The sequence below is a fragment of the Bombus flavifrons genome, chromosome 8 (genome assembly GCF_040668555.2).
Source record: "Bombus flavifrons isolate JBK064 chromosome 8, iyBomFlav1_principal, whole genome shotgun sequence".
Classification (NCBI taxonomy): domain Eukaryota; kingdom Metazoa; phylum Arthropoda; class Insecta; order Hymenoptera; family Apidae; genus Bombus; species Bombus flavifrons.
The window spans coordinates 2034235-2050823 of record NC_138449.1 but is presented as its reverse complement, the minus strand read 5'-3'; the positions used below and the strand labels follow the sequence as shown (position 1 = coordinate 2050823).

The window sequence follows — 16589 nt, the reverse complement described above, 5'->3', positions numbered from 1 at the left end:
CTTGAATTTTCGTTGGAAATTTGTAAAATCAGTGTAAACGACAATTTGTACTCGAACAATATCTTACACCGATCGATTATTTATGAAGACGCATTTGTGAAACGATTGATTATTTATTTATTATATTTGCCCTGGATTTCAATGGTTAAATCGTAGATGTAAAAAATAGAAAATGAAAGAAGAAAAATGTGCGCGTTCCTAATCGTTGTAATTTTCAAACACGCTTTTTATTGCTCGGAATAAATAAAGAGAAATAAGTCAACTACGCTAACTTACAAAAATGAAGTGATTCTTTCCTATTAGATAAAAAAAAGAGAAAATATAATAAATGTAGAAAGTAAAAGACGCGATTAAAGCTAGGAAATAAAAAGTTCTCGGAGAAAGAAGAACAACACGGACCGATCACCGAGATTGCGACTAGATTTTTACCACCGTTTTCCTAAATACAACATATCGACTGTCGAAAGCGTTTCATTCAGGACAATATATCATTATGCGTGTACGTATGTGTTAATTGAACAACATTTTGGTTTTTTTTTCAAAACGTTCCTTTAACTTTGCTTTGCGGCTACTGTAATATTTATATATATATAAACTTTTTGTTCATTCATATATATATATACGTACACGGTACCAGCGGCACTCCCGTTAATTAATCTCATTTATCGTATCACGTATAATACAGTTTGCGCAGTTACTATATTTATAATATTTATCGAGATCGTCGATGAATTCTGCAATTGATTTCGAGTTTCGAAACTGTAATCTTAATATTCAATTTTATTAACTCTGCGGAATATTTCTGACATGTAGGATTTTCTTTATTGAAATTTCCCGAATTTTCGAAATCATAGAAGATTTTATTTTTTAACTTTGTAGCAAATCTATTTTCGATATCTATAATTTTTTGTTAATCTTCCAAAATTTTAAAATCTCAGGAGACGAATTTCTTGAGCTCTGCAGAATATTTCTGACATGTAGGATTTCCTTTATTGAAATTTTTCGAATTTTCGATATTATAGATTTGATTTTTTAACTTTGTAGCAAATCTATTTTTGATATCTACAATTTTTTGTTAATCTTCCAAAATTTTAAAATCTCAGAGGACGAATTTCTTGAGCTCTGCAGAATATTTCTGACATGTAGAATTTTCTTTATTGAAATTTTCCGAATTTTCCAAATCATAGAAGATTTTATTTTTTAACTTTGTAGCAAATCTATTTTTGATATCTATAATTTTTTGTTAATATTCCAAAATTTTAAAATCTCAGAGGACGAATTTCTTGAGCTCTGCAGAATATTTCTGACATGTAGAATTTTCTTTATTGAAATTTTCCGAATTTTCCAAATCATAGAAGATTTTATTTTTTAACTTTGTAGCAAATCTATTTTCGATATCTATAATTTTTTGTTAATCTTCCAAAATTTTAAAATCTCAGAGGACGAATTTCTTGAGCTTTGCAGAATATTTCCGAAACTAGCAGCTACTTTTATTGAAATTTTAGCGATCTTCAAAATCTTTAACGCTTATTATCCGAATTTTTGTTTTAAAAATGATTTCAATCAATACTTCCGTATTTCGTTACCAATACATTTCAGAGTTCACCGACTATCTCGACAATAAATGCGGTATACACGTTTCGTTTTATGTGTGTACAGTGTACATATGTATAAGTATATGTATAATTACGTACAGGAGACAGACAGAACGTGAGACACATATAGGTACATGTACACGACCGTTGGCTATATTATTGTAATAAAAACGGGATTGAGGACTGCGTCCTAATTAGATTGTAAGTATTATTTACATCTCCTTCGTCCGCGGGTCATTTCATTTCCTCGTTTTACACCTTTCATTCCTCTCGAGCGCCTTCCTCTTAACGTTTACAACTAACTAATGTAACAACAGGTAATTGTCAGTTACGATAAGAGGTAATGAATGAATATATTTCGCGACAATTTCCCATCACGTGTAACCTAAACGTCACTCGAAAAGCTCGGCGATTCGATGATCATACAATTTTACAGCTAAATGCTAGGATATGAACAAGCAACGAGAAAACGAATTATGTAACTGTAATAACGACACGTGTTTTTCTTTTCTGAGAAATGTATGACTAAATATGGTTGATAGGTGAATAAGTGTATAAGTTTCAAAATTCGTATGTAGTCAACCAAAATGGTTATCCAACGAGTGTGTATGTAAGTTTGAAACTTTAATGTATAAAACTTTTGCAAACAATTTGAAAAATATAAAAATATAAAATTTTCAATAGGAAGTAAAAAATTATTTAAAAAAGATAGAAACAGGTTGTCTACATTGAGATTACGTCAGGTGATAATTGCTTGATACAGAAATCGATTAAAATCAAACTACGCTGCTCAAAATAATTAGAGGATTGTTATTATAAACGGTTCCATTTTATTAATCAAGTAAACAAACCTAGAAACATTTATAGGCTTGATAGATTGAAACGTTGTTAATATGACACTCTGATAAAAGTTGACTTCAAGATAATAATTAAAAATAAAATATACAGATACAAGTAATGGGTATAAAAATTTATTTTGAAAAATCTAAAAAACAAAACGAACCTCTAATTGTGCTAAGCAGTGTATTAATTCGTGAGATATCGAAACACGTGACATTATTACGTTTAACTAGCTACTTATTGAAAATCGAACGATACGATGAGACCTGACATATAAAAGATACAACTGGAACGATGGATTCTTGAATTCTCCACAAAGTGTTTGTATCCTGAACGAGTATTATACAGTCCTCTAATACTGTAGGCCGAGTTTTATCACGTTGTATAAGCTTCCTGGCCTATCCGACATGCTCCAAAGCTTTAGAATCATTAATTCTTCATCGATTCTTTAATTGCTTCGCGAGAACGCGCCTATTTAAATCATTAATTCATTCCGTACGAATAAATGCAAGATTCACACACGCTGGATGATTAATACTTCACAAACTCGCGAATCAAGACGAGTACTTCTTCCACCCACGCAAGCTGTTCGTTAAGTACAGAATCGAATATGATAAAGTATGGTGTCTCATGTAACACGAAAATGCGCAAGGAATGATTAAAGACATATCAGATTACGTGTCTTCATTCAACCTTTTCACCCCTTTCACCCTGACGATCCGTCTTGATTCGCGATCAAACGCTTTCCTCTATGATTTATTCTTCTCTGTTCGAGTTTCGTTTCTTTCTTTTTTTTTTCTTTTTTTTCGAAGATTCGTCGCTACGACGGTGCACCAGACCAAATCCAAACTGACTTGACGTAGGTTACAGGGATGAGCTGCTTTGAATTCACTCTTGCTGCAGTATCTTCTGATTTGAGGAAATAGAGAAACCTTTCAGATAATCTGATCTTTTCGCACGGATCGTTCCAAAGTATATCTTACTCTTAGAAATATAATTTATAGAAATATTTATAGAAAAATATGAAATATCAAACGACGATACTCTGAGGTAAATCGTAAGATTCTTTTTAACGAAATAATACCTATTTTGTGAAACATGAAAGACATTGTCGTGCCAGGACGATCGTTTGAAATGCTTCACCAATACTAATTCTTGACGACAGTAATACTGGGTTAATATGGAATTACCTGGCCGACGTTTTACGCGGTTCTACGTGCTCGACATTCTTTCGCATGTTGCAAACCATCGAGCTTGTTTACTCTCGTTAAAATGCACGCACTGGCGAATCACGCGACGAATAATTGCTGATACGAACTTTACGGTACACGATATGATTCGTGCGTACGCAGAAATTCGAGGATGCATTCTCAATGTGTCGCAACAGACGAGTCATTATGTGGAGAAATCTGACAGATTGCTAATTCGATGACCTTTTTTTTTTGTTTTAAGTGGAATGAATTTTCTTCGTTCGAAGTCGATTTGACCATTTCATTGCCCTCATACTCTTTCTAACAGTATGCTTTATAACTATAAAGCATATAATTTTAGTAGTAGTAGTAGTAGTAGTAGTAGTAGTAGTAGTGGTAGTAGTAGTAATTTTAGTAGTACAATCTGAAAGAGGACGAACCCATACGAAACGATGAGTGGTATTTTTTTTGCAGGAAGCTTTATTTTCGAATAAATCGATGTTTAAATTTTATCCAGTATGTATGTGTGCAGGCGCATGTAGTCTGATTTATGTCTACGTCTTATAAGTATCTCTGTGATATTACTGTATTGTTCTGTGGATTCACTGCATTATGCAGTGTAGGCTGAAAAAGTTAAAAAACAAATTTTTTGTGTAGAATTTCTCTGCTAAATGTAACAAAAAATAATGTAGTCTATGAATTTATTCAGAAATAGAGCTTCATACGGAATTGTGGATTGTACCACAAATTCAGAAACATCCTGTATTTTATGATTGATCTATTCTATTATACAGGGTGGTTGGTAACTGGTGGTACAAGCGGAAAGGGGGTGATTCTACGCGAAAAAAGAAGTCGAAAAGATAGAATAAAAATTTTTCGTTTGAGGCTTTGTTTTCGAGAAAATCGACTTTGAATTTTCGCTCGGTACGCGTGCACTTTATCACGTCTCGTTATAACGCATCTCACTGTAGATCGTTGTCTCGATGGAAAAATTTAAAAAAGAAAAAAAGAATTTTACCAACCAAAAAGAAAGTTACCAACCACCCTGTATAAAATTTTTTTTTTTTAATTTTTCCATCGAGACAACGATCTACAGTGAGATCCGTTATAACGTACCGCACGCGTACCGAGCGAAAATTCAAAGTCGATTTTCTCGAAAACAAAGCCTCAAACGAAAAATTTTTATTCTATCTTTTCGACTTCTTTTTTCGCGTAGAATCACCCTCTTTCCGCTTGTACCACCAGTTACCAACCACCCTGTATACGAAAAACATAGAAAGAGTAACCTCTTTGTCTTTTATCTCAAATGTATACCTGAAATTGTAGCCAGGTAACTAAATTAGAAAAGATGTTATATATAGTAATTTATATCATTGTTCATAACCTGAGATGGTCTCGAATGGGCAACCCTTTATAAACAAACAATAGAATTGACGCTATAAAATATTCTATACTGAAACTTGAAAAAATTGTTCTGCCATCTAACTGTCCACATGCAGCTTCCTTTACTAAAGTATGCTACAATATAATTAGATCACTAAAAGATCAAACTATACTAAGATCAGCCCAAGATGCTCGAAGCAAAGAAGATTTCAAATACGACTGTCATGCATCCTTTTCAAACCATTCTCATATTCGAATCGTTTGTAAAGATGTGTATTTAAATTTAAAGAATCATCGCTTTGGAACGTTCCGTGCGCGATCGAATCGGTACTTCTTTATGAATTCGACACAAAAGACAGGGACTCGACATAGACACGAAACGCAGACGAGACCAAAGACACGACGAATGTATGATACGAGGTCAAATTTTTTCTTCTTCTTTTAGACGATCGCGTTGCGCGACGCAGATGACACGCTTCGCGACACGTCGTCGTCTGGGGGCAGTTCATTAGTTACAAATACCCTCGGCCACTCGGGGGAAACATTTACACAGTCCGATCGATCGGTCACTGGGCTCTCATTACACACTTACCGCTTTGAGGAATCGGTCGAGGAAGATACAATAATGATAGTTGGAGATCGTGAACCTAATTTTATGCCTATTATTTTATTGCCATATCTGAAAATTGCCTATATAGGCAAAAGTCGTGAAACAATCTTACATTTTTCATTGAAATATAATCTAACTTACATATACTGTAAGTTTGAAGTATTTACATGACGATGCAATCTCCAAATATCGCTACCACAACTTTTGCAGTGACCAATCGTTCAAAGCTACGATTACCAACTTACCATTTCTGTAGTAAGACTGGCTAGCGCCTCCTCGACGGTGGCAGCGATTCTCCCTCCGTCATCGTGACGCTGGCTGCCTCTGATCGGTGTGGTCGGACAACCTAAAATTATCGTTAATCGTCATAGTGCAAAATAAAGATCAGCCTGTTGCTGTAGCTCGATCACCGAAGCGTAGATACGTGTTTGTCTAGTGGTAGTGTTCGAGTCGAATCGGCTATCTATGGGAAAGAGAAACTAAGGAGAAATTTTTAATTTATAATAACCTGCTCTTCAAAAGGACCAGCAAATCGTATTATTTTTCTTCTCGTTTTATTCTAAATCTCATGCAAAGAGCGTGTGATTATTGAAAGTGTGTGGTGACGTAATTTTTCATTTTATATAGATGGTCCTTTCGAGATTTTCACTTGTAGTTATCAAGATGCATCGATAAGAAAAAAGCGTGCATCGTTCTAATCGATGACTACGTGTGACAAGAAGCGTGTGTAGCTATTTCACACAACGATATTCATATGCGAGTGTAGCGAAAAATCAAAGAGAAAACTAAAGAGATAGAGAAAAAGAAAAAGTTTAGACTTATCTCGAGAGGTAACATCGGTTCTAGGCGATGCCCATTCTTGCTTTAAAAGGAATTATAAAAGAAGTAAAACAAACGTGTGTATGGGGTTTTCAGCGAGAATGAGATCTCGTGTACTTTTTTCTTTTGCAATTGTCGCTTTATTGTCGCTCTCATCGTCGAGAAATAAATGTGTTGGAATATTTTGACAAGATTTTGAAATCACCTAGACAGGACTAAGAAAAGTGGTTGTTGGATTGTATCGTAATTATTTAAAGAAACAACCGAAGATGCTCGCCCCTTTTTCGTTTCAGTTTTCATACTGCTTTATTATTAATCTTTACTTTAGTTTTCGACGACGAGCACCTTCGCAGCATATGTTACACGATCGATGGACTTAAGAGCATTTTTTGCCGTAACACTTACGGAGAATAACCTCGAGACATGGTCTACAACACATAGGCGATGAGATTAAATTTAGGCACTGAGATTTTGTTATTCGTTTTAACTTCCTTTTTCTTTCCATTCCTTTTTCCTTCGACTATGATCAATTCGTCGCATGACCTTTCCAATTCGATTAAAACGAGTACAAGGTATGTAATTGAGACTAGAATTAAACCTACGTAACGTAAGTCATTTAACAAGATTAACACTTTTAATTCTTCGTACAAACCAGTATCACAACGATGATTTCATGATTAGATGAATTTTGTTCAAATATAACGAAGAATGAGGTACGACGAGTATACCATGGCAAAACGGTGTAACTTAATTTGCTGTAAAACTCATTTAGTTTCCGGATTACGTAATAACGTTGGTATACAGAATGCAATCGATGTAAGTGGTTAACAACATGTAGGTTCGTGTCATGATCATAGAAACACTATCGTTATTTATCTCGATGATTATGCGGCATGTATCTGAATTAACAGCTAGCTAGTAACACGAGTCTCTATGTATTTTACACATTTATTTTAGCACGGAGTGATTCCCCGTTTACAAACAGCAGAAATAATATTTCTATCGACATAAGCTTAATATTACGAGCTTAATACGCAGTGCTTCGAGTTACTTGGACAACGGTATACTCTCGCTCGTTTCAGAACACTACCTTAAATCGTGGCACGTTAATCAGACTTCTGATTGCTGGCGCGAGCGCCGCGTTGATTGCCCATAAATCGACATTGTTCGAAAATAACCTCGATTCAAGAAAATATAATATCATCGTTGAATTAACTTGCACGTTTTGCCGTTTAATTATTCTATTTTCTTTTTTTCTTTTCCAGAAGATAAATGATTATAATTTGCTGAATTTGATCTGTTTACTGCTCGAGGCTATATATACATATAATACTGAACATATAAGCTCGAGGCTTCTTTATACTATGAATGACACTAGGATCAATGGTTTTTATATCTTTTGTATAGCGAAATTCAATAGAAACTATTCTATTTATCCGTGTTCTAACAAAAGCAACAGTAACTACTAAGCAAGCAACGAACGTAATAAAGAGAAAGTAATTTCGGAGAAACAAAGAACCTACAAAGTCACGAAATTCTTGTGCACCCTACGAAGGCTACTTTTATTAAATAAAGATTCGAACGCTTACATATGCAAACTTGAATGGCCGCAATAATGTACATTAAAGTAATTTGCTTAGACAAGCAGATGTCAGTAGGGAGATGGAAGTCTTAAGATTATGTCAGTAAAATTTGAAAAGGATTCAACAACGTAGGTAGGAGTTATGATACGTTTACTAGAAACACGCATTGTAAGTGAGTCACAAAAGTATTTGAACGCTACATATATTATTATATTATTTAATATTAATATTTTGGTGGACCATCTTTAGCAGCAATAGTGTGTCTCAATCGACATTCCATACTGTAAACCAATGATTTTGTAAAACTACACTCAATGGAGTTTCATATTTCTATAATTTCATCTTTCAATACTTGCTTTAAGATTATCTGAAATTTATTTCATCTTTCTCCGATTTCAGCCCATAAATTTTCAATCGGATTTATGTCTGGACTTTGCGGTGGAGTAATTAACATGCGTAGTGTGTTATATACGATCCATTCTTTCACAATTCTAGCAGTATGCTTAGGATCATTATCTTGTTGAAAGTGGAAATCTTCCAATAATCCTAATTTACAGGCACTTTCTTTAAGGTTATTTTTTAAAATGTTTAAACACTTATATTTATCGAGTATTCCATTAATAAATATCAAACTTCTGGTGCCACCAGGTGATCCACCTCCGTGTTTCACTGTTTCATGTAAATGTGGAATTTCCAATTTCGTATTTGGTTTTCTCCAGTCATAATTTTGACCATCTAAGTCAAAAATGTTAAACTTTGACTCGCCCGAAAAGATGACTTTGTCCCAAAAAGAATTATCTTTATTAATATAGGTTTTTGCAAAAGTCAATCTTTTTTTATGATTTACCGCGTTAATATATGGCTTCTTTCGCGGTACTCTGCTATGAAAATCATTGTTTCGTAAGATTCGTCGACATAATTCCGGGAGAACTTCTTTATCAAACATATCAGCTACCATACTTGCAAGTTGAGGAGCGGATGTAGTAGGATTTCTTCTTAATTCGCGAATGATATCTTTCTCCTCTCTTCCAGTCAATTTCTTTGGTCGACCTGATCGAACTTTGTTTGCAAGTGCTTCCTCGTTCTTTGACTCTTATGATATAATGTATTGTGGACTTACTTCTGTTCACAATTCCGGCAATCTCGTTACATGATTTGCCATCCTCGTGTAATCGGAATATCATTTCTCTTTCACACTTTTGCTTCAGACTTTTTGGAATTCATTTTAAATGCTATTGTGCACACTTTTACGTTACTGTTACTGAAACGATATCCTAACATCAATTGGACGTACCAATATTTTCATTTAGCAATGATGTTTATATTCGGTGCAAAGGAAGATGAAAAACTCATTTTATCACAGCGTTCGAATACTTTTATGAGACACTTATCATGAATGTTTCTAATAAATCATAACTCCTGTCTGTATTATTGAATCGTTTTCAAATTTTACAGATGTAATCTTGACACTTTCCCTATATCATTATAGTTACCAAATTGTTTTAACAAATTAGTTTAATACACCTCGTTGTATTAATTGAAATTTGTAAGTGTAAGCGTGCGAATATTTTCGTGAGTCACTATAAATTATATACAAACAAATGATAAATATAATCATAATAAAAGTTAGTGTTTTAAAAGTTATTTTATGAAAATATTCGAACATACAAGAAAACAATGTATATATGCAATATTATTATTTCAAACAGATTAAATAATATTTTATGGGAACTTCTTTTGGCTTCAAAATATCTTGTACTTATTCCTCTTGTTATAAAATAGGTCGATGACAATAAAATTTGGCAAAATTTTATTTTCATAAAAATATCGCTCTTATAAAGTGCATGAAAACTTTCATGACTAATACCAGCCTCTCAAAAGTAACAAGTAAAAGTCTGATCTTATTTAGGTTACAGCCTAAATCTAAACTCAATATTTTTTCAAATTTTATGTTAAATTACTTGAAATTTTATATCATTTCACCTCTTTTTCCCAGTCAGCCATTATAAATCGACAGGGCAATCAACGGGATGGTCACGCCCGATGCAAATCCTTTTGTCGCGAAGGTCGAAGAGAAGAAGAAGAAGAAGAAGAAGAACAAGAAGAAGAGAACGAAGGAATCCTCGAGGCACGTAGTGGGAGCCTTCAGGTGGCGTAGTAGATGTTGAGCGCGTACGGGAACTTACCTGCGTCACCGCTGCTGGAACTCTCAGTAAAGGACGGCGTGCCTTCTGTCCAGGTGGGCGTAGAACCCTCGGCACTGCCAGCGGGTGGTGTCCAGGTCAGACCCCCACCTCCTCGACTACTACCACCGCTTTCTACGCTCAACGAAGATTTCGTTTCCCTCCCGCCGCTTCCGCTTCCGCTACCGCTGCTTTCCAAGTGTACGTCGGATATGCTGAAATATTAATTGAGTACGATGTATTTAATTGTTTTATGTTTAGCACCAAAAATTTCAAAATCATGAGTTCCATGTGAATTTCCAAACTTCCAAAGACTTTTACACTGCTCGAAATAATTAGAGGATTGCTATTATGAATAGTTCTATCGTAACAAATAAAAGCGAGAAGAAATTTCGAGAAGATTATTCGGTGATAAAAATTGACTTCAAGATAATTAAAGACAAAATGTCCGGGCACAAGATTCGGTATAAAATGAAAGTGATACAGGAGACGATTCTTTAAAATTTCGTACAGTGTATATTTTGCGAATAAATTTTGGTTTAACGGTAGGAAGATCAGTGTGTTATTTTGATGCATTAAAGAATTGACAACAGTTACGATTTTTATCGCTAAGTATAATTAACCACGAGTTTTTGGTTTCGAAAGACAGTCATCCTTTATTTTTCTAATTTAATTTGATGTCAAATTCCATAGAGAATTTGCAAATTATTTTGTTGAAAATACAAACAATAAAATCGCTGTATCGTCTGGAAGTATATACGGTTGTTGCTGTCGTTTACAAATGTTAAATATTTTACATTCAATTTAATTCGATAAATACGAGATCTCTCGATTTGACAGAGTTTCTTGTGGAAATTCTGGAAGAAAATAAAAGTTCGCTCACCTCACGGCATCGTGATAAGTCTTTGTGAGAGTGACATGGTGCACAACCTTGTTCTGCTTGGAGTGAGCACTGCTTAGACTGCTCGTTAAGATCGTGGTCGGTGCACCCTGTTGAAGTTGACCACCAGAAGCCAAGGTCTGGTCATTTGAGCGCACTGCATCGTCAAAGGGCGGGGGCGGGGTGGAACAAGTGGAAGGAAGGGTGCCACCTACAAAAAGCGCACTACAGTTAGCCCTAATGAACACGATATAGTATACTTTGTCGTTAAGGGTTCTATGGACAGGGGGGAGTCGTTAGCGTGGAAAGACTTCGCCCTTCAGAGGCGAAAAAATAAAAAAATATTTCCAACAATTTTGAGCGAATCTTGCTAACCCGATATAATAAATATTTTTTACGTTGTGCTCAAGCAAACAAATAAATACACCCGTGTTAATTATTAATATTGCATTTTATATTCACTTTTACACCGTGTAAAATATTAAAAATATAATAATCCACGATCAAAGCTTTGCACGTTATTTTATCGGGTCAAAGAAACGGATGTGAAAAATTGACAACTAATTCTTTCTAACAGGAGACGATTGGGAAGGATTTGAATGCTACCTACTTGACGCTGTATTACCATTGATCACAGTAAGCAGTTGCTAAAAAATAAAATTACGAGCATTTCTAACGTTTATTAAACAATACACGGTGCGAATGAGAATCCATTGCATAAGCGTAGTTTGAGCACTTTTTAATTAAATTTAGGCTATTAAATTTGGCAGCAACATTGCTGTTCGAGTAAATAATCGTGACGTTAGAAATTAATCAGTACTTCCTATTGAAGTCAGTTCGAATAAGCCATTCTAACTCGACGTGGTGGGACAACAGTTACACATATATTGCGATTCTAAAGCTACATTTACTTGCGTGTCTATAGAGGTGCACAAACAGTAAACTACTTAGCCAACATGTCATACAGCAACTTGATATTTTGCTCGGAGAAGGTTATTTGCACCGTAAATAGTACACTCGTGTGAACGTCCCTTTATTGTGGTACAAGAGCACACCATACAAACACACCAATAAGATTCTGTCCTGTTTAGACAACCAAACGATGCATAACAGGACTGACAATTTTTAAATACACCTTTTATATATAGACGTAACTATTTGTAATCTTCTTCCTGGAAACTTTAATTTTTTATCTTCACTCTTCGTGTGCAATCGTATTTTACTCTTCCTAGGCAAAACAGATCGTTTATGGCATGACTTTTTTACTGTACTAGACTTTGAAAAAACAGAAAAAGATTCTGGAATATTTCTTAAAGTCTCTGCTAAATTATACAATCAGCCTTTAAATTAAAGGTTCGAAATGTTGTTCGGGAAAAATAGAAATACGTTTCGCGGGAATTCTCCAGTGAAATACTGATCGATTGCCTAGGAAGGTTTAAACGTTCAAACAATCGTCGACTTTTAATATTATAATAGATGATCACGATAGCTATAGCAAATTCTATAAATACTAAATAGAATAAGATCGAAGTATTTCAAAATATAATAATAACATTTAAGAATCTTTTCCGATTACGTTTTCATAAGTTACGTCTATTGCTGTCCTATCAACGGATAGAAGATCGCTACGCATGCAGGAATACAATATACTCCAATCGAGACCAGAAATAAACCAATTCTTACACGCACTACATTCTCAAACGTGGAACTTCTGCGTGCCGAGGACAGTCGGGCCCGACATTTCAAACGATACCTCGTCGACGCTATAAAATCGACGTCGATACGGCATCGAGCTCAGAGTATACAATAGAACAGTAACGACAAAGTGCATCATCTAGTGGTAGAAAATACCTAAACATTAAAACTACTAACTCCTTCGTTCTCATAGAAGTAATAGTGGGAAAAATATTTTCTTGTTTCTGCATGAGTCTTTGGTTAAACAGATCCATATCGTTACAAACTGACAGACGAGAGAGTGAGAGAGAGAGAGAGAGAGAGAGAGAGAGAGAGAGAGAAAGAGAGAGTGTGATGAAAGATGAAAAAAAACTCAAGAATACAAAAAACAGAAAGAATAACTCAAAGTGTATTTGCGCATGCAGGAGAGAAACGTTTTTTTTAGAATATGCTAATTGAGTAATACTCCTTTCAGAGTATGTTTCTCATTTTCAGATTCCAAATTGAAACTTCCTTTAATTCTTCGCATCATCGTGTTCCATGTTGTACATTTTTTAAATATCCTATTGATCCCTTAGATATTTTCATATTTTGGTCCCTTTACACCGATAAAAAAAAGTTTTTAAGTTTAACATTAGCTTTTTCCTTGGTTACAAGGTTTTTTTTTGAGACTTTCTGTAGCCGTGTAAAAAGGAAGTATTAGGTATCAAAATGTTTGAAGGATGCTCCTGAAACTCGCCTTTCGATTTATCAGACTTGGTCAGAGATTTTAGAACATTAAAATTCTCATTCTTGCTCTTTTTCAACTGTTCGTTACATCTGGCATTCGATCTCGATTTTTCATATATTTGATCATTTACTCCATCTACTTGAACTTTATTAGGTACTATAAATGTTTTACTATTTCTGGTATCAATTTTTCTCACATTCTCACACGAATAAACCATGTCAATATTCTTTAATTTTATCGGAACCTCTTCATCAACTTTCGTAACCAAAAAGGTTCTCGTATCACTCTTAAGAACAATCTGGTTTTCTTTATTTTCCAACATTTTCACATCACTCGTCGACTTGTTCAAATTCCCCTCATTCCCACAATTAGGTTTCGAAGACGAAGGCGCAGTTTCACCAGTGTCTATTTTCCTCTTCTTCTCAAAATATTCGAAATTATCATTCACCCTCGTTGGATCTCTAAAAGGTTGCACTTTTGGCGATGGTTCAGGAGCCAGCTTCTTCCTTCTCTGAGCAGACTTTTCTCTGATCTTTCTCAACAATTTACTATCCCTCCTCCGATCCATGAGCCTCTGAACTTCGATCTTTTTCTCAGGATCCTCTTCTTCTTTACTTATCGTAGTATTCGATCGGTCCATCTTGGTAGCTTCGATCTTGCTTCTTTGCGCCATCGTCGTGATCGTCGTGATCGAGGATTCCAGTTCCTTCTGCTTTCTCTTCATTAGCTCATAGTAGGTCTCCGAGTGCTTCTTATCCTTCCGCGACATTTTGTAGTTCATTAGTTCTGGTCTAGACGCAGGGTTCAAGAAGTACGTGAACTTGGCCATGTGATCAGCCTTCGAGCTCGTGGTTCTCTTCTCTCCGCTATCTACAGAATCTTCAAGATTAGTTGAAATATTTTTCTCTCTTCGCTTGAAGTTCCCTCTCTCTGGCCTGAACGGATAAGGGCTGGTTCTAATCACGTACGAACCATCGACCTTCTCCACGCTCACGAATTCCTCCTCCTCTTCGTAAACATCCTCGGCCGGCCAACGGTCATTCCAACGCATGGGCGTTTGTTCCTCGTGAATGCTTTGGAAGGCAGCTGCAGCCACGTCGGTCGTTCGATCGTGGAACATCAGACTGTCGTATCGCGGGGGTAGGTATGCAGGAGTTGATGTACGCGCATGCAACACGTTGGTATCGACGGTGGTGGATATAGAAGTAGTGAATGTATCGGTAGCATTTTTATAATCGGAGTAACAGTTTGCGGTGTTCGAGGTGGCGGTGGTAGTGGTGGTACCAGCGGAGAACAGCAAAGAAGAGGTAGTACACGTAGCGGCAGAGTAGATAGTAGAAGTAGTAGTAGAAGTAGTGACGGCGGACGCAGCAGAAACGGTGGAAATGTAATCGGGTGTGGGAAGATGGTGCAGGATGCTCGAACTTTCATGCAAGCGGTATCTCGTGATTATGGCTGCTTCGTCACCTCGGCTGGATGTCATCGAGGACGTGGAGGTGGTTGTTCCAGGGCCACGGTGCTCCTCAGAGGACCTCGTGGTCCTCGATTGACCGGTACCTCTTGGAGGAACAGGGGGTGGAATCTTGCCGGAGGGTACCAGATTCGGATTCGGTGGACTGGCGGCGGTCCTGCCCTTCAAGACGGCTGGGTAGCTCGTGACCTTGGCCGCTGAGGTCGTCACCGGTGGCTCGTGATGAGAAAGGACTGGACCAGCGGCCAAGGTCAACGGAGGCGGACTCACCGGGCCCGCGGCGAAGTTCACGGGGGTGGAGGTGGCGATTGGCGCGGAACCGGTTGACATCACCGTGCTGGTCGTGCTGATCGCAGCGTCTGTCGGGGTTACTGTTTTCGTTGTGTCGTCCAGGATGGGCGGTTTCCAAGGTCGTACGATGGTGGCCGGAAACGGGTAGATCGAGTGCACGAGGGTTGCGTGTACAGCGACAACGGTGATCAAGTCGGGTAAAGAGACAGAGAGAGACAGAGAGATGGGGCAGACAGAAACAGAGAAGCTGGGTGAGTGGAGGTCGCGTGGCGATACGAATCGTGCAACGTTGCTTCGAGAAGTCGTTCAACCGAAAATCTTCGTATCGCGTGCGAGTTTGATATTCGCTGTGATTCATTTAAGTTGGATGGAAATGAAATGTCTTTCGACAAAAACCATTTCAGGGTTCCTCTGGGCAGTAATTTACCAACTCTAATTATACCTATTAGTGAATCAACGACTTCGGAGGTTATTTCATAATTTTAAATAGAATAGGGTAATCATTATTTTGCAAAAGTAATTTTTAGTTTTGATAATTTGTAACTCTCGCGACTTTGAAAACTTTAATTAACGATATTAGAGCTATTGTGCAAGACGGTTTAGATCGTTTAAAATTTCGAAGCAACGTGACATCGCTCGTTTAGAGAGAAAATATTAATATGTAAGTACGTAACAATAGAACAACGGATGGCTATCATTCGAGACTGCTTTATCAGTGATAGTGATTGATTCAATAATATTTCTAGATATCTCTTTCAATTTTATCACAAATATACCTATTACATGTATCTTGTTATTGTTATCTCACTTATTCTTTCACCGTACTAGATGTTACAGAAATGTCGAGGATTCTTCATTGGACGTTTAATCGACACAAGAGAGACAACGATAATAAACGGATATTAGGAAAATAAATGATCGTATGAGACTCACCAGCCTTCGTGGGTGACGTAGCATGCATTGTCGAAGTTCCGGTTGTCGGCACCGCTAAACCACCATACAACACCATGTACCATTACCGTATCACCATGAGTGCGACTCTTGATCGGACAGAGAAACTTCCGCGTTTTTTCTCTCTTTTGACATTTTCTACAAAACCACGTCCACGTCCCCATTGTTTTCATTGTTCGTGATCGTACAGAGACCATCTACGTTGATTTATTGCTCTTCGATTTCCAAAGTCTCTCTGTCCAGTCACGGATCGGAGATGTCCCGAAATAAAACAGGGATTCGAGCAAGGGACGTTCGAGGCAAAACAGAGAGGGATTCGATGGTCGGAATGCGCGCATTCGACTGACATTCACGATAGAAAGCTGTATACGTACGTTATTTGCGTCTGC

General features: G+C 36.6%; 1 protein-coding gene across 16 annotated transcripts in view; it reads right to left on the bottom strand.

Moving 5' to 3' along the window:
* Positions 1–16589, bottom strand: part of PIP5K59B (Phosphatidylinositol 4-phosphate 5-kinase 59B) — a 37737-nt gene that overhangs the window by 4696 nt on the left and 16452 nt on the right. For 9 of the 16 annotated variants that reach the window (XR_011173925.1, XM_069119293.1, XM_069119296.1 and 6 more), the window contains 5 exons: positions 16183–16236; positions 14955–15329; positions 11087–11294; positions 10207–10418; positions 5864–5964 (listed from right to left, as the gene is read on the bottom strand). Coding sequence is in view for 15 of the 16 variants with exons in the window: in XM_069119293.1 (XP_068975394.1) it covers positions 5864–5964; positions 10207–10418; positions 11087–11294; positions 14955–15329; positions 16183–16236 (950 nt within the window). In the remaining variant the exon portion in view is untranslated. Of the gene's footprint in view, positions 1–2230; positions 3345–5863; positions 5965–10206; positions 10419–11086; positions 11295–14954; positions 15330–16182; positions 16237–16589 lie in introns of those variants that run through there. The other 7 variants (XM_069119305.1, XM_069119306.1, XM_069119307.1 and 4 more) reach the window with 4 other exon arrangements.